The sequence below is a fragment of the Salvelinus fontinalis genome, unplaced genomic scaffold, assembly GCF_029448725.1.
Source record: "Salvelinus fontinalis isolate EN_2023a unplaced genomic scaffold, ASM2944872v1 scaffold_0181, whole genome shotgun sequence".
Lineage (NCBI taxonomy): Eukaryota > Metazoa > Chordata > Actinopteri > Salmoniformes > Salmonidae > Salvelinus > Salvelinus fontinalis.
Window position 1 is genome coordinate 15,001 of NW_026600390.1, and position 21,788 is coordinate 36,788.

General features: G+C 51.5%; 1 protein-coding gene across 1 annotated transcript in view; it reads right to left on the minus strand.

The window, feature by feature from the left end:
* The window catches only part of exoc4 (exocyst complex component 4), a gene marked incomplete at its 3' end in the record, with an annotated part of 213,325 nt that overhangs the window by 6,707 nt on the left and 184,830 nt on the right, over positions 1-21,788 (minus strand). Inside the window, 2 exon segments of the mRNA XM_055912558.1 lie at positions 6,019-6,174; positions 14,212-14,348. Coding sequence (XP_055768533.1) covers positions 6,019-6,174; positions 14,212-14,348 — 293 coding nt within the window.

The following is a 21,788-nucleotide window of genomic DNA, read 5'->3' on the forward strand; positions in this document are numbered from 1 at the left end:
GATACTGTTCTGTGTGTTAGGGTGGAGGGGGTGGTGAGGATACTGTTCTGTGTGTTTGTGTTAGGGTGGAGGGGCGGTGAGGGGTGGTGAGGATAATGTTCTGTGTGTTTGTGTTAGGGTGGAGGGGTGGTGAGGATACTGTTCTGTGTGTTTGTGTTAGGGTGGAGGGGTGGTGAGGATACTGTTCTGTGTGTTTGTGTTAGGCTGGAGGGGTGGTGAGGATACTGTTCTGTGTGTTTGTGTTAGGGTGGAGGGGTGGTGAGGATACTGTTCTGTGTGTTTGTGTTAGGGTGGAGGGGGTGGTGAGGATACTGTTCTGTGTGTTAGGGTGGAGGGGGTGGTGAGGATACTGTTCTGTGTGTTTGTGTTAGGGTGGAGGGGCGGTGAGGGGTGGTGAGGATAATGTTCTGTGTTTTTGTGTTAGGGTAGAGGGGTGGTGAGGATACTGTTCTGTGTGTTTGTGTTATGGTGGAGGGGTGGTGAGGATATTGTTCTGTGTGTGTGTGTTAGGGTGGTGAGGATACTGTTCTGTGTGTTTGTGTTATTGTGGAGGGGTGGTGAGGATATTGTTCTGTGTGTTTGTGTTAGGGTGGAGGGGTGGTGAGGATAATGTTCTGTGTGTTTGTGTTAGGGTGGAGGGGTGGTGAGGATATTGTTCTGTGTGTTTGTGTTAGGGTGGAGGGGTGATGAGGATATTGTTCTGTGTGTTTGTGTTAGGGTGGAGGGGTGGTGAGGATACTGTTCTGTGTGTTTGTGTTAGGGTGGAGGGGTGGTGAGGATATTGTTCTGTGTGTGTGTGTGTGTTAGGGTGGAGGGGTGATGAGGATACTGTTCTGTGTGTTTGTGTTAGGGTGGAGGGGTGGTGAGGATACTGTTCTGTGTGTGTGTGTTAGGGTGGAGGGGTGGTGAGGATACTGTTCTGTGTGTGTGTGTTAGGGTGGAGGGGTGGTGAGGATACTGTTCTGTGTGTGTGTGTTAGGGTGGAGGGGCGGTGAGGGGTGGTGAGGATATTGTTCTGTGTGTGTGTGTTAGGGTGGAGGGGTGGTGAGGATACTGTTCTGTGTGTTTGTGTTAGGGTGGAGGGATGGTGAGGATATTGTTCTGTGTGTTTGTGTTAGGGTTGAGGGGTGGTGAGGATACTGTTGTTTGTGTTAGGGTGGAGGGGCTGTGAGGATACTGTTCTGTGTGTTTGTGTTAGGGTGGAGGGGGTGGTGAGGATACTGTTCTGTGTGTTTGTGTTAGGGTGGAGGGGGTGGTGAGGATACTGTTCTGTGTGTTTGTGTTAGGGTGGAGGGGCTGTGAGGATACTGTTCTGTGTGTTTGTGTTAGGGTGGAGGGGTGGTGAGGATACTGTTCTGTGTGTGTGTGTTAGGGTGGAGGGGGTGGTGAGGATACTGTTCTGTGTGTTTGTGTTAGGGTGGAGGGGCTGTGAGGATACTGTTCTGTGTGTTTGTGTTAGGGTGGAGGGGTGGTGAGGATACTGTTCTGTGTGTGTGTGTTAGGGTGGAGGGGGTGGTGAGGATACTGTTCTGTGTGTTTGTGTTAGGGTGGAGGGGCTGTGAGGATACTGTTCTGTGTGTTTGTGTTAGGGTGGAGGGGTGGTGAGGATACTGTTCTGTGTGTTTGTGTTACGGTAGAGGGGTGGTGAGGATACTGTTCTGTGTGTGTGTGTTAGGGTGGAGGGGGTGGTGAGGATACTGTTCTGTGTGTTTGTGTTAGGGTGGTGGGGCTGTGAGGATACTGTTCTGTGTGTTTGTGTTAGGGTGGAGGGGTGGTGAGGATACTGTTCTGTGTGTTTGTGTTACGGTAGAGGGGTGGTGAGGATACTGTTCTGTGTGTTTGTGTTAGGGTGGAGGGGCTGTGAGGATACTGTTCTGTGTGTTTGTGTTAGGGTGGAGGGGTGGTGAGGATATTGTTCTGTGTGTTTGTGTTAGGGTGGAGGGGCGGTGAGGATATTGTTCTGTGTGTTTGTGTTAGGGTGGAGGGGCGGTGAGGATATTGTTCTGTGTGTTTGTGTTATGGTGGAGGGGCGCTGAGGATATTGTTCTGTGTGTTTGTGTTAGGGTGGAGGGGTGGTGAGGATACTGTTCTGTGTGTTTGTGTTAGGGTGGAGGGGGTGGTGAGGATACTGTTCTGTGTGTTTGTGTTAGGGTGGAGGGGTGGTGAGGATACTGTTCTGTGTGTGTGTGTTAGGGTGGAGGGGGTGGTGAGGATACTGTTCTGTGTGTTTGTGTTACGGTAGAGGGGTGGTGAGGATACTGTTCTGTGTGTGTGTGTTAGGGTGGAGGGGGTGGTGAGGATACTGTTCTGTGTGTTTGTGTTAGGGTGGAGGGGCTGTGAGGATACTGTTCTGTGTGTTTGTGTTAGGGTGGAGGGGTGGTGAGGATATTGTTCTGTGTGTTTGTGTTAGGGTGGAGGGGCGGTGAGGATATTGTTCTGTGTGTTTGTGTTAGGGTGGAGGGGCGGTGAGGATATTGTTCTGTGTGTGTGTGTTAGGGTGGTGAGGATACTGTTCTGTGTGTTTGTGTTAGGGTGGAGGGGTGGTGAGGATATTGTTCTGTGTGTTTGTGTTAGGGTGGAGGGGTGGTGAGGATATTGTTCTGTGTGTTTGTGTTAGGGTGGAGGGGTGGTGAGGATACTGTTCTGTGTGTTTGTGTTAGGGTGGAGGGGTGGTGAGGATACTGTTCTGTGTGTTTGTGTTAGGGTGGAGGGGTGGTGAGGATATTGTTCTGTGTGTTTGTGTTAGGGTGGAGGGGTGGTGAGGATATTGTTATGTGTGTTTGTGTTAGGGTGGAGGGGTGGTGAGGATATTGTTATGTGTGTTTGTGTTAGGGTGGAGGGGGTGGTGAGGATACTGTTCTGTGTGTTAGGGTGGAGGGGGTGGTGAGGATACTGTTCTGTGTGTTAGGGTGGAGGGGGTGGTGAGGATATTGTTCTGTGTGTTTGTGTTAGGGTGGAGGGGGTGGTGAGGATACTGTTCTGTGTGTTAGGGTGGAGGGGGTGGTGAGGATACTGTTCTGTGTGTTTGTGTTAGGGTGGAGGGGCTGTGAGGATACTGTTCTGTGTGTTTGTGTTAGGGTGGAGGGGTGGTGAGGATACTGTTCTGTGTGTGTGTGTTAGGGTGGAGGGGGTGGTGAGGATACTGTTCTGTGTGTTTGTGTTAGGGTGGAGGGGCTGTGAGGATACTGTTCTGTGTGTTTGTGTTAGGGTGGAGGGGTGGTGAGGATACTGTTCTGTGTGTTTGTGTTAGGGTGGTGGGGCTGTGAGGATACTGTTCTGTGTGTTTGTGTTATGGTGGTGAGGATAATGTTGTTTGTGTTAGGGTGGAGGGGCTGTGAGGATACTGTTCTGTGTGTTTGTGTTACGGTAGAGGGGTGGTGAGGATACTGTTCTGTGTGTGTGTGTTAGGGTGGAGGGGGTGGTGAGGATACTGTTCTGTGTGTTTGTGTTAGGGTGGAGGGGCTGTGAGGATACTGTTCTGTGTGTTTGTGTTAGGGTGGAGGGGTGGTGAGGATATTGTTCTGTGTGTTTGTGTTAGGGTGGAGGGGTGGTGAGGATATTGTTCTGTGTGTTTGTGTTAGGGTGGAGGGGCGGTGAGGATATTGTTCTGTGTGTTTGTGTTATGGTGGAGGGGCGCTGAGGATATTGTTCTGTGTGTTTGTGTTAGGGTGGAGGGGTGGTGAGGATACTGTTCTGTGTGTTTGTGTTAGGGTGGAGGGGTGGTGAGGATACTGTTCTGTGTGTTTGTGTTACGGTAGAGGGGTGGTGAGGATACTGTTCTGTGTGTTTGTGTTAGGGTGGAGGGGTGGTGAGGATATTGTTCTGTGTGTTTGTGTTACGGTAGAGGGGTGGTGAGGATACTGTTCTGTGTGTTTGTGTTAGGGTGGAGGGGCGGTGAGGATATTGTTCTGTGTGTTTGTGTTATGGTGGAGGGGTGGTGAGGATATTGTTCTGTGTGTGTGTGTTAGGGTGGTGAGGATACTGTTCTGTGTGTTTGTGTTAGGGTGGAGGGGTGGTGAGGATATTGTTCTGTGTGTTTGTGTTAGGGTGGAGGGGTGGTGAGGATATTGTTCTGTGTGTTTGTGTTAGGGTGGAGGGGTGATGAGGATATTGTTCTGTGTGTTTGTGTTAGGGTGGAGGGGTGGTGAGGATACTGTTCTGTGTGTTTGTGTTAGGGTGGAGGGGTGGTGAGGATATTGTTCTGTGTGTGTGTGTGTGTTAGGGTGGAGGGGTGATGAGGATACTGTTCTGTGTGTTTGTGTTAGGGTGGAGGGGTGGTGAGGATACTGTTCTGTGTGTGTGTGTTAGGGTGGAGGGGTGGTGAGGATACTGTTCTGTGTGTGTGTGTTAGGGTGGAGGGGTGGTGAGGATACTGTTCTGTGTGTGTGTGTTAGGGTGGAGGGGCGGTGAGGGGTGGTGAGGATATTGTTCTGTGTGTGTGTGTTAGGGTGGAGGGGTGGTGAGGATACTGTTCTGTGTGTTTGTGTTAGGGTGGAGGGATGGTGAGGATATTGTTCTGTGTGTTTGTGTTAGGGTGGAAGGGGTGGTGAGGATACTGTTCTGTGTGTTTGTGTTAGGGTGGAGGGGCTGTGAGGATACTGTTCTGTGTGTTTGTGTTAGGGTGGAGGGGGTGGTGAGGATACTGTTCTGTGTGTTTGTGTTAGGGTGGAGGGGGTGGTGAGGATACTGTTCTGTGTGTTTGTGTTAGGGTGGAGGGGCTGTGAGGATACTGTTCTGTGTGTTTGTGTTAGGGTGGAGGGGTGGTGAGGATACTGTTCTGTGTGTGTGTGTTAGGGTGGAGGGGGTGGTGAGGATACTGTTCTGTGTGTTTGTGTTAGGGTGGAGGGGCTGTGAGGATACTGTTCTGTGTGTTTGTGTTAGGGTGGAGGGGTGGTGAGGATACTGTTCTGTGTGTGTGTGTTAGGGTGGAGGGGGTGGTGAGGATACTGTTCTGTGTGTTTGTGTTAGGGTGGAGGGGCTGTGAGGATACTGTTCTGTGTGTTTGTGTTAGGGTGGAGGGGTGGTGAGGATACTGTTCTGTGTGTTTGTGTTAGGGTGGAGGGGTGGTGAGGATACTGTTCTGTGTGTTTGTGTTAGGGTGGTGGGGCTGTGAGGATACTGTTCTGTGTGTTTGTGTTATGGTGGTGAGGATAATGTTGTTTGTGTTAGGGTGGAGGGGCTGTGAGGATACTGTTCTGTGTGTTTGTGTTAGGGTGGTGGGGCTGTGAGGATACTGTTCTGTGTGTTTGTGTTATGGTGGTGAGGATAATGTTGTTTGTGTTAGGGTGGAGGGGCTGTGAGGATATTGTTCTGTGTGTTTGTGTTAGGGTGGAGGGGTGGTGAGGATACTGTTCTGTGTGTGTGTGTTAGGGTGGAGGGGGTGGTGAGGATACTGTTCTGTGTGTTTGTGTTAGGGTGGAGGGGTGGTGAGGATACTGTTCTGTGTGTTTGTGTTAGGGTGGAGGGGTGGTGAGGATATTGTTCTGTGTGTTTGTGTTAGGGTGGAGGGGCGGTGAGGATATTGTTCTGTGTGTTTGTGTTAGGGTGGAGGGGCGGTGAGGATATTGTTCTGTGTGTTTGTGTTATGGTGGAGGGGCGCTGAGGATATTGTTCTGTGTGTTTGTGTTAGGGTGGAGGGGTGGTGAGGATACTGTTCTGTGTGTTTGTGTTAGGGTGGAGGGGTGGTGAGGATACTGTTCTGTGTGTTTGTGTTACGGTAGAGGGGTGGTGAGGATACTGTTCTGTGTGTGTGTGTTAGGGTGGAGGGGGTGGTGAGGATACTGTTCTGTGTGTTTGTGTTAGGGTGGAGGGGCGGTGAGGATATTGTTCTGTGTGTTTGTGTTAGGGTGGAGGGGCGGTGAGGATATTGTTCTGTGTGTTTGTGTTAGGGTGGAGGGGGTGGTGAGGATACTGTTCTGTGTGTTTGTGTTAGGGTGGAGGGGTGGTGAGGATACTGTTCTGTGTGTTTGTGTTAGTGTGGAGGGGTGGTGAGGATACTGTTCTGTGTGTGTGTGTGACCTGGTGAAGTCCTCCTCGTCCTCTCTCTTCTGTCGGAGCTGTCTGGGCTGGGCCATGTTAGCCCAGTTGGGCAGAGACTGGAGCAGTCGGCTGATGTCCTCGTCCTTAGACCACGACGCACTGATGGTCAGCTTCTCCTCACACTGGACTATACCCCTGGGACACAGAGGACAGAGAGAGATCATCAACTGTATAGTACACACAGACAGCATAGCATGAGGGTGGATGGAGACAGATTGCCTGCATGAGGATAACTGCTTAGCTGGATCAGTGCTTGAGTCCACAGAACCACCCATAGACACACAGCAGGTAGCTGAGGCACAGTGTTTCCACACCCATAGACACACAGCAGGTAGCTGAGGCACAGTGTTTCCACACCCATAGACACACAGCAGGCAGCTGAGGCACAGTGTTTCCATACCCATAGACACACAGCAGGTAGCTGAGGCACAGTGTTTCCACACCCATAGACACACAGCAGGCAGCTGAGGCACAGTGTTTCCACACCCATAGACACACAGCAGGCAGCTGAGGCACAGTGTTTCCACACCCATAGACACACAGCAGGCAGCTGAGGCACAGTGTTTCCACACCCATAGACACACAGCAGGCAGCTGAGGCACAGTGTTTCCACACCCATAGAGGGAGTAACACCTGGTCAGGTGAGAGGAGAGGTAGAGGATGAGGGGTAGAGGAGAGGTAGAGGGTGGAGGGGGAGAGGATGGAAGGGGTAAAGGAGAGGTAGAGGGTGGAGGGGGAGAGGATGGAGGGGTAGAGGATGGAGGGGTAGAGGATGGAGGGGTAGAGGATGGAGGGGTAGAGGAGATGTAGAGGATGGAGGGGTAGAGGATGGAGGGGTAGAGGATGGAGGGGTAGAGGATGGAGGGGTAGAGGATGGAGGGGTAGAGGATGGAGGGGTAGAGGAGATGTAGAGGATGGAGGGGTAGAGGATGGAGGGGTAGAGGATGGAGGGGTAGAGGATGGAGGGGTAGAGGATGGAGGGGTAGAGGATGGAGGGGTAGAGGATGGCGGGGTAGAGGAGAGGTAGAGGATGGAGGGGTAGAGGATGGAGGGGTAGAGGATGGCGGGGTAGAGGAGAGGTAGAGGATGGAGGGGTAGAGGATGGAGGGGTAGAGGATGGCGGGGTAGAGGAGAGGTAGAGGATGGAGGGGTAGAGGATGGAGGGGTAGAGGATGGCGGGGTAGAGGAGAGGTAGAGGATGGAGGGGTAGAGGATGGAGGGGTAGAGGATGGCGGGGTAGAGGAGAGGTAGAGGATGGAGAGGTAGAGGATGGAGGGGTAGAGGATGGAGGGGTAGAGGATGGCGGGGTAGAGGAGAGGTAGAGGATGGAGGGGTAGAGGATGGAGGGGTAGAGGATGGCGGGGTAGAGGAGAGGTAGAGGATGGAGGGGTAGAGGATGGAGGGGTAGAGGATGGCGGGGTAGAAGAGAGGTAGAGGATGGCGGGGTAGAGGATGGCGGGGTAGAAGAGAGGTAGAGGATGGCGGGGTAGAGGATGGCGGGGTAGAAGAGAGGTAGAGGATGGCGGGGTAGAGGATGGCGGGGTAGAAGAGAGGTAGAGGATGGCGGGGTAGAGGATGGAGGGGTAGAGGATGGAGGGGTAGAGGATGGCGGGGTAGAGGATGGAGAGGTAGAGGATGGCGGTGTAGAGGAGAGGTAGAGGATGGAGGGGTAGAGGATGGAGGGGTAGAGGATGGAGGGGTAGAGGATGGAGGGGTAGAGGATGGCGGGGTAGAGGATGGAGAGGTAGAGGATGGAGGGGTAGAGGATGGAGGGGTAGAGGATGGAGGGGTAGAGGATGGCGGGGTAGAGGATGGAGGGGTAGAGGATGGAGGGGTAGAGGATGGAGGGGTAGAGGATGGCGGGGTAGAGGATGGAGGGGTAGAGGATGGAGGGGTAGAGGATGGAGGGGTAGAGGATGGAGGGGTAGAGGATGGAGGGGTAGAGGATGGCGGGGTAGAGGATGGAGGGGTAGTGGATGGAGGGGTAGAGGATGGAGGGGTAGAGGATGGAGGGGTAGAGGATGGCGGGGTAGAAGAGAGGTAGAGGATGGCGGGGTAGAGGATGGAGGGGTAGAGGATGGAGGGGTAGAGGATGGCGGGTTAGAGGAGAGGTAGAGGATGGCGGGGTAGAGGAGAGGTAGAGGATGGAGGGGTAGAGGAGAGGTAGAGGATGGAGGGGTAGAGGATGGCGGGGTAGAAGAGAGGTAGAGGATGGCGGGGTAGAGGAGAGGTAGAGGATGGAGGGTTAGAGGATGGCGGGGTAGAGGAGAGGTAGAGGATGGCGGGGTAGAGGAGAGGTAGAGGATGGAGGGGTAGAGGAGAGGTAGAGGATGGAGGGGTAGAGGATGGCGGGGTAGAAGAGAGGTAGAGGATGGCGGGGTAGAGGATGGCGGGGTAGAAGAGAGGTAGAGGATGGCGGGGTAGAGGATGGCGGGGTAGAGGATGGCGGGGTAGAGGATGGAGGGGTAGAGGATGGCGGGGTAGAAGAGAGGTAGAGGATGGCGGGGTAGAGGATGGAGGGGTAGAGGATGGAGGGGTAGAGGATGGAGGGGTAGAGGATGGAGGGGTAGAGGATGGAGGGGTAGAGGATGGAGGGGTAGAGGATGGAGGGGTAGAGGATGGAGGGGTAGAGGATGGCGGGGTAGAGGATGTAGGGGTAGTGGATGGAGGGGTAGAGGATGGAGGGGTAGAGGATGGAGGGGTAGAGGATGGAGGGGTAGAGGATGGAGGGGTAGAGGAGAGGTAGAGGATGGCGGTGTAGAGGAGAGGTAGAGGATGGAGGGTTAGAGGATGGCGGGGTAGAGGAGAGGTAGAGGATGGCGGGGTAGAGGAGAGGTAGAGGATGGAGGGGTAGAGGAGAGGTAGAGGATGGAGGGGTAGAGGATGGCGGGGTAGAAGAGAGGTAGAGGATGGCGGGGTAGAGGATGGCGGGGTAGAAGAGAGGTAGAGGATGGCGGGGTAGAGGATGGAGGGGTAGAGGATGGCGGGGTAGAAGAGAGGTAGAGGATGGCGGGGTAGAGGATGGAGGGGTAGAGGATGGAGGGGTAGAGGATGGAGGGGTAGAGGATGGAGGGGTAGAGGATGGAGGGGTAGAGGAGAGGTAGAGGATGGAGGGGTAGAGGATGGAGGGGTAGAGGATGGAGGGGTAGAGGATGGAGGGGTAGAGGATGGAGGGGTAGAGGAGTATAGGAGGGGTAGAGGATGGAGGGGTAGAGGAGTATAGGAGGGGTAGAGGATGGAGGGGTAGAGGAGTATAGGAGGGGTAGAGGATGGAGGGGTAGAGGAGTATAGGAGGGGTAGAGGATGGAGGGGTAGAGGAGTATAGGAGGGGTAGAGGATGGAGGGTTAGAGGATGGCGGGGTAGAGGAGAGGTAGAGGATGGCGGGGTAGAGGAGAGGTAGAGGATGGAGGGGTAGAGGAGAGGTAGAGGATGGAGGGGTAGAGGATGGCGGGGTAGAAGAGAGGTAGAGGATGGCGGGGTAGAGGATGGCGGGGTAGAAGAGAGGTAGAGGATGGCGGGGTAGAGGATGGCGGGGTAGAGGATGGCGGGGTAGAGGATGGAGGGGTAGAGGATGGCGGGGTAGAAGAGAGGTAGAGGATGGCGGGGTAGAGGATGGAGGGGTAGAGGATGGAGGGGTAGAGGATGGAGGGGTAGAGGATGGAGGGGTAGAGGATGGAGGGGTAGAGGATGGAGGGGTAGAGGATGGAGGGGTAGAGGATGGAGGGGTAGAGGATGGCGGGGTAGAGGATGTAGGGGTAGTGGATGGAGGGGTAGAGGATGGAGGGGTAGAGGATGGAGGGGTAGAGGATGGAGGGGTAGAGGATGGAGGGGTAGAGGAGAGGTAGAGGATGGCGGTGTAGAGGAGAGGTAGAGGATGGAGGGTTAGAGGATGGCGGGGTAGAGGAGAGGTAGAGGATGGCGGGGTAGAGGAGAGGTAGAGGATGGAGGGGTAGAGGAGAGGTAGAGGATGGAGGGGTAGAGGATGGCGGGGTAGAAGAGAGGTAGAGGATGGCGGGGTAGAGGATGGCGGGGTAGAAGAGAGGTAGAGGATGGCGGGGTAGAGGATGGAGGGGTAGAGGATGGCGGGGTAGAAGAGAGGTAGAGGATGGCGGGGTAGAGGATGGAGGGGTAGAGGATGGAGGGGTAGAGGATGGAGGGGTAGAGGATGGAGGGGTAGAGGATGGAGGGGTAGAGGAGAGGTAGAGGATGGAGGGGTAGAGGATGGAGGGGTAGAGGATGGAGGGGTAGAGGATGGAGGGGTAGAGGATGGAGGGGTAGAGGATGGAGGGGTAGAGGAGTATAGGAGGGGTAGAGGATGGAGGGGTAGAGGAGTATAGGAGGGGTAGAGGAGTATAGGAGGGGTAGAGGATGGAGGGGTAGAGGAGTATAGGAGGGGTAGAGGATGGAGGGGTAGAGGAGTATAGGAGGGGTAGAGGATGGAGGGGTAGAGGAGTATAGGAGGGGTAGAGGATGGAGGAGGATAGGAGGGGTAGAGGATGGAGGGGTAGAGGATGGAGGGGTAGAGGAGTATAGGAGTATAGGAGGGGTAGAGGATGGAGGGGTAGAGGATGGAGGGGTAGAGGATGGAGGGGTAGAGGATGGAGGTGTAGAGGAGAGAGGAGTATAGGAGGGGTAGAGGATGGAGGGGTAGAGGAGTATAGGAGGGGTAGAGGGTGGAGGGGTAGAGGATGGAGGGGTAGAGGAGGGGTAGAGGATGGAGGGGTAGAGGAGAGAGGAGAGAGGAGTATAGGAGGGGTAGAGGATGGAGGAGGATAGGAGGGGTAGAGGATGGAGGGGTAGAGGATGGAGGGGTAGAGGATGGAGGGGTAGAGGATGGAGGTGTAGAGGAGAGAGGAGTATAGGAGGGGTAGAGGGTGGAGGGGTAGAGGATGGAGGGGTAGAGGAGGGGTAGAGGATGGAGGGGTAGAGGAGAGGTAGAGGATGGAGGGGTAGAGGAGAGAGGAGTATAGGAGGGGTAGAGGATGGAGGGGTAGAGGAGTATAGGAGGGGTAGAGGATGAGGGGTAGAGGATGGAGGGGTAGAGGATGGAGGGGTAGAGGATGGAGGGGTAGAGGATGGAGGGGTAGAGGATGGAGGGGTAGAGGAGAGGTAGAGGATGGAGGGGTAGAGGAGAGGTAGAGGATGGAGGGGTAGAGGAGAGGTAGAGGATGGAGGGGTAGAGGATGGAGGAGTAGAGGATGGAGGGGTAGAGGAGAGGTAGAGGATGGAGGGGTAGAGGAGAGGTAGAGTATGGAGGGGTAGAGGATAGAGGAGTATAGGAGGGGTAGAGGATGGAGGGGTAGAGGATGGAGGGGTAGAGGATGGAGGGGTAGAGGCTGGAGGGGTAGATGATGGAGGGGTAGAGGAGAGGTAGAGGATGGAGGGGTAGAGGAGAGAGGAGTATAGGAGGGGTAGAGGATGGAGGGGTAGAGGATGGAGGGGTAGAGGAGAGGTAGAGGATGGAGGGGTAGAGGAGAGAGGAGTATAGGAGGGGTAGAGGATGGAGGGGTAGAGGATGGAGGGGTAGAGGAGAGGTAGAGGATGGAGGGGTAGAGGAGAGAGGAGTATAGGAGGGGTAGAGGATGGAGGGGTAGAGGAGAGGTAGAGGATGGAGGGGTAGAGGATGGAGGGGTAGAGGATGGAGGGGTAGAGGATGGAGGGGTAGAGGATGGAGGGGTAGAGGAGAGAGGAGTATAGGAGAGGTAGAGGATGGAGGGGTAGAGGATAGAGGAGTATAGGAGGGGTAGAGGATGGAGGGGTAGAGGAGAGAGGAGTATAGGAGGGGTAGAGGATGGAGGTGTAGAGGATGGAGGGGTAGAGGAGAGAGGAGTATAGGAGGGGTAGAGGATGGAGGGGTAGAGGAGAGAGGAGTATAGGAGGGGTAGAGGATGGAGGTGTAGAGGATGGAGGGGTAGAGGATGGAGGGGTAGAGGATGGAGGGGTAGAGGATGGAGGGGTAGAGGAGAGGTAGAGGATGGAGGGGTAGAGGATGGAGGGGTAGAGGATGGCGGGGTAGAGGATGGAGGGGTAGAGGATGGAGGGGTAGAGGAGAGGTAGAGGATGGAGGGGTAGAAGAGAGGTAGAGGATGGAGGGGTAGAGGATGGAGGGGTAGAGGAGAGGTAGAGGATGGAGGGGTAGAGGAGAGAGGAGTATAGGAGGGGTAGAGGATGGAGGGGTAGAGGAGTATAGGAGGGGTAGAGGGTGGAGGGGTAGAGGATGGAGGGGTAGAGGAGGGGTAGAGGATGGAGGGGTAGAAGAGAGGTAGAGGATGGAGGGGTAGAGGATGGAGGGGTAGAGGATGGAGGGGTAGAGGATGGAGGGGTAGAAGAGAGGTAGAGGATGGAGGGGTAGAGGATGGAGGGGTAGAGGATGGAGGGGTAGAGGATGGAGGGGTAGAGGATGGAGGGGTAGAGGAGAGAGGAGTATAGGAGGGGTAGAGGATGGAGGGGTAGAGGATGGAGGGGTAGAGGAGTATAGGAGGGGTAGAGGATGGAGGGGTAGAGGATGGAGGAGTATAGGAGAGGTAGAGGATGGAGGGGTAGAGGAGAGAGGAGTATAGGAGGGGTAGAGGGTGGAGGGGTAGAGGATGGAGGGGTAGAGGAGGGGTAGAGGATGGAGGGGTAGAGGAGAGGTAGAGGATGGAGGGGTAGAGGAGAGAGGAGTATAGGAGGGGTAGAGGATGGAGGGGTAGAGGAGTATAGGAGGGGTAGAGGATGGAGGGGTAGAGGATGGAGGGGTAGAGGATGGAGGGGTAGAGGATGGAGGAGTATAGGAGAGGTAGAGGATGGAGGGGTAGAGGAGAGAGGAGTATAGGAGGGGTAGAGGATGGAGGGGTAGAGGAGAGAGGAGTATAGGAGAGGTAGAGAATGGAGGGGTAGAGGAGAGAGGAGTATAGGAGAGGTAGAGGATGGAGGGGTAGAGGATGGAGGGGTAGAGGAGAGGTAGAGGACGGAGGGGTAGAGGAGGGGTAGAGGATGGAGGGGTAGAGGATGGAGGGGTAGATGATAGAGGAGTAGAGGACGGAGGGGTAGAGGAGGGGTAGATGATGGAGGGGTAGAGGATGGAGGGGTAGATGATAGAGGAGTAGAGGATGGAGGGGTAGAGGAGAGAGGAGTATAGGAGGGGTAGAGGATGGAGGGGTAGAGGAGGGGTAGAGGATGGAGGGGTAGAGGATAGAGGAGTAGAGGATGGAGGGGTAGAGGAGAGAGGAGTATAGGAGGGGTAGAGGATGGAGGGAGAGAGGAGTATAGGAGGGGTAGAGGGTGGAGGGGTAGAGGATGGAGGGGTAGAGGATTGAGGGGTAGAGGATGGAGGGGTAGAGGATGGAGGAGTATAGGATGGAGGGGTAGAGGAGAGGTAGAGGATGGAGGGGTAGAGGAGAGGTAGAGGATGGAGGGGTAGAGGAGAGGTAGAGGATGGAGGGGTAGAGGATGGAGGAGTAGAGGATGGAGGGGTAGAGGGGCGGCCTAAAACTCTCTGGAGTTCAGCCAGATGAAGACAAGCACAGCACAGGTGTGAGGGTGTGTCAGAGAGGGTGTGTCAGAGGCGGGGGTGTGTCAGAGAAGGTGTGTCAGAGAGAGGGAGCACTGCTGAAGCCCAATATACCCTCAAGCAGAACACATTGAGTGAAATTACAGTTTGAGTTTCTATACCTTCTAGCAAGGAAGAGAGGAAACACTTTCCTCATGCTGGTCCTGAGTCAGTCTAACTCTTACCTGTATGAGGTGTTGCAGACCTCCTTGTTCTCCTTCAGCTGGTCCTGAGTCAGTCTAACTCTTACCTGTATGAGGTGTTCCAGACCTCCTTGTTCTCCTTCAGCTGGTCCTGAGTCAGTCTAACTCTTACCTGTATGAGGTGTTGCAGACCTCCTTGTTCTCCTTCAGCTGGTCCTGAGTCAGTCTAACTCTTACCTGTATGAGGTGTTACAGACCTCCTTGTTCTCCTTTAGCTGGTCCTGAGTCAGTCTAACTCTTACCTGTATGAGGTGTTGCAGACCTCCTTGTTCTCCTTCAGCTGGTCCTGAGTCAGTCTAACTCTTACCTGTATGAGGTGTTGCAGACCTCCTTGTTCTCCTTCAGCTGGTCCTGAGTCAGTCTAACTCTTACCTGTATGAGGTGTTACAGACCTCCTTGTTCTCCTTCAGCTGGTCCTGAGTCAGTCTAACTCTTACCTGTATGAGGTGTTGCAGACCTCCTTGTACTCCTTCAGCTTGTCACAGACCATCTCCAGGAAGTGGTTGGAGTAGGCACTCAGGTCCTGCATCAGAGTCATCAGGTCCTGGATGGACTTCTCCACTACTACTGTGCTCTGGACAGGACACAGACATACAGGTTTAATACATTCAGAATGATACAGGAAATGTTTCATTTCAGGCAGAAATAATAAAGCTCCTTACATGGAGAGAGGTAGAGAATATGTTTCAGCTGTTAATACTGTTAACACTTATAGACACTAGTGAAACGATGTTTGTTCTTTGTTCTCATTATAAAAACTGAATGCAGTTCAAATTATATATCAAATAAATAAATAAGAAACATATTGTGGTTTGACAATGTGAAAGAGTCCTAACCTCATCCCACATAACATTTTTCATTTCAACCACAAAACTGTCACTGTCTCCTCAGCTCTGAGCCCAGTGATCCTTGTAATTCAGCCGCTCCCTTGTCCTCCCTTAACCAGGAAACACATCACTGAGTCCCAAATGACACCCTATTCCCTATATAGTGCACTACTTTTGACCAGGTCCCAGGGCTCTGGACAAAAGTAGTACACTGTATAGGGAATATGGTACAATTTGGGACGCAGTAACTCCTTACAGCTACTAGAAGGAGAGCAGATGAAGTCTCCTGAAGCAGTGTAACACCAGTGTTGAAGAGTGGGACTGTCAAGTCTCTCCTGTCCGATGTGCAAAGCCGTCAGCAGGCAACCAATCTAATACAATGACTATATTCTCCTGTCAGGGACTGGTGTTGGGAGCTTGTCATTGTCAACGATATACCACCGTGTCAGAGGAGTGGCAGGAGGTGTGTGTGTGAGAGAGAGATCAGGTGAGTGTGTGTGCAGGTGTGTACCTATGCCTACACGCATGACAAGATCCCCAGCGAGCTCTGACAAAACTACAGTCATTACAGGTTAGCCAGAGTAGCGTTACAAATAGCAGGACGGAAGCAGACACTTCAATACACACACACACACACACACCTAACTTGACACCACTGCCACAGACCTAAACTATATGACCAGAAGTATTTGGACACCTGCTCGTCGAACATCTCATTCCAAAATCATGGGCATTAATATGGAGTTGGTCCCCCCCTTTGCTGCTATAACAGCCTCCACTCTTCTGGGAAGGCAGTAACTTAGATGTTGGAACATTGTTGCGGGGCCTGGCTCGCAGTCGGCGTTCTAATTCATCCCAAAGGTATTCAATGGGGTTGAGGTCAGGGCTCTGTGCAAGCCAGTCAAGTTCTTCCACACCGATCTCGACAAACCATTTCTGTATGGACCTCGCTTTGTGCACGGGGGCATTGTCATGCTGTAACAGGAAAGGGCCTTCACCAAACTGTTGCCACAAAGTTGGAAGCGCAGAATCGTCTAGAATGTCATTGTATGCTTTACACCACTCTAGCCGACGCTTGGCATTGCGCATGGTGAGCTTAGGCTAGTGTGCGGGTGCTCGGCCATGGAAACCCATTTTATGACGCTCCCGTCGAACAGTTCTTGTGTTGACGTTGCTTTCAGAGGCAGCTGATCCGTCTGCCGACGTAATAGCAGGAGGGGGCCACAACAGACTTTCTTCCGTCGCGACGTCCCTCCAAGGCCCTTCTGGTAGCTTGCTATCCCCGGCCCGCTAGCTGCCTGAAGCCACTCACTGGACTCCTATGATCACTTGGCTACGCATGCCTCTCGCTCACGTCAATATGCCTTGTCCATTGCTGTTTTGGTTAGTAACTATTGCCTTATTTCACTGTAAAGCCTCTAACCCTGCTCAATACGCCTTATTTAACACTTTAGTTCCACATACCACACATGCAGTGACGTCACCTGGTTTAAATTATATTTCTAGAGACAATATCTCTTTCATCTCCCCTCTATGCACAGGTTTACCCTCACTGTATTCACATCCTACCATACCTTTGTCTGTACATTACGCCTTGAATCTACTCTACCGTTCCCAGAAATCTGCTCCTTTTACTCTCTGTCTGAACGTACTAGACGACCAGTTATTTAGCCGTACCCTTATCCTACTCCTCCTCTGTTCCTCTGGTGATGTGGAGGTGAATCCAGGCCCTGCAGTGCTTAGCTCCACTCCCATTCCCCAGGCGCTATCATTTGTTGACTTCTGTAACCGTAAAAGCCTTGGTTTCAGGCATGTTAACATTAGAAGCCTCCTCCCTAAGTTTGTTTTATTCACTGCCCTAGCATACTCTGCCAACCCTGATGTCCTAGCCGTGTCTGAATCCTGGCTCAGGAAGACTACCAAAAACCCTTCCATCCGTAACTATAAGATTTTCCGACAAGATAGAAATGCCAAAGGGGGTGGTGTTGCAATCTACTGCAGAGACAGCCTGCAGAGTTCTATTATACTATCCAGGTCTGTACCAAAACAATTTGAGCTTCTACTTTTAAAAATCCACCTTTCCAGAAACAAGTCTCTCACCGTTGCCGCTAGCTATAGACCACTTTCTGCCCCCAGCTGTGCCCTGGACACCATATGTGAACTGATTGCATCCCCATCTATCTTCAGAGCTCGTGCTGCTAGGTGATCTAAACTGGGACATGCTTAACACCCTGGCCGTCCTACAATCTAAGCTTGATGCCCTCAATAGAAATTGCCCTCTCACAAATTATCAATGAATCCACCAGGTACAACCCCAAAACCGTAAACACGGGCACCCTCATAGATATCATCCTAACCAACTTGCCCTCCAAATATACCTCTGCTGTTTTCAACCAAGATCTCAGCAATCACTGCCTCATTGCCTGCATCCGTAACAGGTCTGCGGTCAAATGACCTCCACTCATCACTATCAAACGCTCCCTAAAACACTTCAGCGAGCAGGCCTTTCTAATCGACTTGGCCCGGGTATCCTGGAAGGATATTGACCTCATCCCGTCAGTAGAGGATGCCTGGTTATTCTTTAAAAGTGGCTTCTTCACCATCTTAAATAAGCATGTCCCTTTCAAAAAACGTAGAGCCAGGAACAGATATAGCCCTTGGTTCTCTCCAGACCTTACTGCCCTTGACCAGCACAAAAACATCCTGTGGCATTCTGCATTAGAATCTAATAGCCCCCGTGATATGCAACTTTTCAGGGAAGTTAGGAACCAATATACACAGGCAGTTAGGAAAGCTAAGGCTAGCTTTTTCAAGCAGAAATTTGCATCCTGTAGTACAAACTCAAAAAAGTTCTGGGACACTGTAAAGTCCATGGAGAATAAGAGCACCTCCTCCCAGCTGCCCACTTCACTGAGGCTAGGAAACATTGTCACCACCGATAAATCCATGATAATTGAGAATTTCAATAATGGCTACCCCTACCCCGGTCAACAGCCCTGCACTCCCCATAGCAACTCGCCCAAGCCCCACCCCCCCCCCCCCCCACCCCCATTTCTCCTTCACCCAAATCCGATGTTCTTAAAGAGATGCAAAACCTGGACCCCTACAAATCAGCCGGGCTAGACAATCTGGACCCTCTCTTTTTTTAAATTATCTGCTGAAATTGTTGCAACCCCTATTACTAGCCTGTTCAACCTCTCTTTCGTATCTGAGATTCCAAAAGATTGGAAAGCTGCCGCGGTCATCCCCCTCTTCAAAGGGTGAGACGCTCTAGACCCAAACTGCTACAGACCTAAATCTATCCTACCCTGCCTTTCTAAGGTCTTCGAAAGCCAAGTTAACAAACAGATTACCGACCATTTCGAATCCCACCGTACCTTCTCCGCTATGCAATCTGGTTTCAGAGCTGGTCATGGGTGCACCTCAGCCACGCTCAAGGTCCTAAACGTTATCATAACTGCCATCGATAAGAGACATTACTGTGCAGCCGTATTCATCGACCTGGCCAAGGCTTTCGACTCTGTCAATCACCACATTCTTATTGGCAGACTCAACAGCCTTGGTTTCTCAAATGATTGCCTCGCCTGGTTCACCAACTACTTCTCTGATAGAGTTCAGTGTGTCTAATCGGAGGGCCTGTTGTCCGGACCACTGGCAGTCTCCATGGGGGTGCCACAGGGTTCAATTCTCGGGATGATTCTCTTCTCTGTATACATCAATGATGTCGTTCTTGCTGCTGGTGATTCTTTGATCCACCTCTACGCAGACGACACCATTCTGTATACATCTGGCCCTTCTTTGGACACTGTGCTAACAAACCTCCAAACGAGCTTCAATGCCATACAAGTCTCCTTCCGTGGGCTCCAACTGCTTTTAAATGCAAGTAAAACTAAATGCATCACTACTCTGGACAGTTCTGACTGAGAATACGTGGACAACTACAAATACCTAGGTGTCTGGCTAGACTGTAAACTCTCCTTCCAGACTCACATTAAGCATCTCCAATCCAAAATTAAATCTAGAATCGGCTTCCTATTTCGCAACAAAGCCTCCTTCACTCATGCTGCCAAACATACCCTTGTAAAACTGACTATCCTACCGATCCTCGACTTCGGTGATGTCAATTATAAAATAGCCTCCAACACTCTACTCAACAAATTGGATGCAGTCTATCACAGTGCCATCCGTTTTGTCACCAAAGCCCCATATATTACCCACCACTGTGACCTGTACGCTCTTATTGTGGGAAGCTTGTGGAAGGCTACCCAAAACGTTTGACCCAAGTTAAACTATTTAAAGGCAATGCTACCAAATACTAATTGAGTGTATGTAAACGTCTGACCCACTGGGAATGTGATGAAAGAAATCAAACTCTCTACTATTATCCTGACATTACACATTCTTAAAATAAAGTGGTGATCCTAACTGACCTAAGACAGGATATAGCAGAGGTAAGGCACAAAGGGAAACCCACTGAGAACAGAGTACTGATCTAGGATCAGATGATAAGGACAGGAAGGACCTGGACCTTGAACAGCACTCCTACTCTGGGATGCTTTGTGAGTACAGGCCCTAGTGATCTTTGACTCACCATGTTCATGAAACACTAAAATCATGACTCTTAAGGAGTCAGAGTACAGTTTGTATACAGATGCTTGTATTTGTACACATACTATTGGGAGTGGATGTGTATACTAGTGGCAGTTTGTACAGTCATTAGAACAGCCGTTTCCCTGGCTACTGGTGACCAGTGAGGAACAACTATCTTCTTTCCTCTTATTTGAAAGGTTTACTTATTTTTCCTCTCTCACTATTTTCTATAATGTCCATTCATTTCATCTGGTATTTTATCAATACAAATGCATTTCTTAGCATCAAAGGTTTGTGTGTGAGTTGTTTTTGTGGGTCAGACCAAGACAAAGTATGTTTGATTCAAATAAAGACCGATACTCACGCACACAGTGGAGCGGTCCATTGAAACTCACTAGCATTAGCCATGGCAGTGCTAACCACTAGTTTAGAAGTAGCACAGTGCTTCAAAGCGCGTAAGTAGCAGCAGCAGTATTGGTTAGCAGTGGCAGCTGGCTGTACCAACTCTTACACTGTTGAAGATGCCCAGCTGGTAACAGTGGCAGGGTGTAGTCAGCAGGGAACAGCAGTGGCCTGAACAGGGCAGTTACTGATTAAAGGGACTACTGGTTGGCCCCCTGGTCCCTCTCCCTGCTGGGGGTAATGATCTGTAGAGCTGCCCATACCCAGGGCTCCACAAGGCTGGTCCCTGTCATGAAACTCCGCCAGGGGACCCCCCAGTCCCATTGCCCACGGCCCCCTGCCAGTCTGACGGAGGAGAGCAGGGACCCATTCACTCAGCAGGGGAGGGCTCAGTCGAACACACACACACAGTACACACACAGTACACACACAGTACACACACAGTACACACAAAGTACACACACAGTACACACAAAGTACACAAACAGTCCAGAACCCCCAGTGAGTGTGTGATGGAGCCAGGAAGAGGACTTTCTCTATTTGTCACCACAGAGACGATAGAAGGAGTTGCTGTGAGAGCCAAGGAGATGATGGCCATCCTGCTATTGGGTAAGAACTAAAGCCAACTCCAATGAATCAGCCATACAACTGTTAGCTTTCACTCTCAAATCACCTTCAGCTGCTAAAAAACTTTTTAAAAAGAATGATGAACGATGAAATCTTTCCCCTTTGACCTCTCTCTTTCTTTCTTTCTTTCTTTCTCTCTCTCTCTCTTTTTTCTCTCCTTCCTTGGTGTTTAAACACTAAGTCCACTATTCATTCTCTCTCCTACTATGAGTTAGTGAGGCTGGATATCAGCAGGTCAGGAATGGTAAACAATGGATCCCAGATCCATTACTCCTGGAACAAATGCTCTGGCTCCGCTCGCCTTGTCTAATTCTGCTCATTTAACATAGCCATTCGTCTTTGCAGCAGAAATCATTAAAAAGTAATCAAGGGCCGCAGATTGAGAGAAGGAGAGAGAGGGAGAGAGGGACGAAGGGCAAGAGAGACAAGGAAAGAGAGAGAGAATTCATAGAGGTCTTGACAACAGTGGGACCTCTCCATCTTATTTAACTGTTACACGAGGAGGAGACGAAATGCATTCTGGGGGCTGGTGAAACTTTTCCCACGAGACAACTTTACTGACAACTCACTCTCTTTCCACCAACACTCTAGCTTTAAGCAACAGACTCACAGTCACACTCTCTCTAGTACTCCTCCACCAAATGCATTAAACCAAAGCACACACACATACACACACAGTGAAACATGGCTGACTTGCACTTTGCACTTCTTTTTGTTCTATTTTGTGTCGGAGCCTAGCTGAAAGCAAATTTAATTGAGGCCGGCGATACACAAAATGGGTCTAGAAATTCAGCAATTTACCGGCGTAAATTCCGTCAGAGTGTGAAAGGCCCTATCTCTGAGAGCTAATGATGAAGAGTGCACAGTGAGCACTCAGACTGTCGTGTCATTGGCTGCCGCCGTTAATGCAGTGGTATCGCCCTAGAAATGCCTGAGCAGGTGATAATAGCAGTTATTAGAGTTGTAAACACTCCCGAATACAGGCGAGAGCAGGGGAGGTGTCCGGTGTAAGTGGCGGGAGGTGTTCTTGATGACTCTGCAGCTCTAGTGTGATAATAGTACACTAGTCATCTTCCTGTAAAGAGACTGGTCTAAGGAACAGTTCCTCTCATTCCTCTCACTGATTGTGATGATAGAGGACATATTGAGCATTTTTGGACCTTAATAGTGGACCGTGAAATAGTGAAAGGAACTTAAAGTTGCCATGATGCACACTGGTCAAAAACTGGTTGAATCAACGTTGTTTCAATGTAATTTCAACCCCAAAAATCGATTTGATGACGTTGAATCAACGTGGAAAACATATTGGATTAGCAAAAAGTCCCCCAACTTTTAACATAAATCTAATGACATGGTGACATTTTTGGTTGATTTCACTTTGAATTCACGTTAGTTGACAACTCAACCAAATGTAAGTCAAAACTAGACGTTGAACTGCCGTCTGTGCCCAGTGGATGCTCTCTATTGAATGGTCCACTACTAGGCCCTGCCATATTGCTGAAACTGTAGAATTTATCAAATAAAATGGTATTAATGTACAGACTGAATTGACATGGAAACTATCCCAA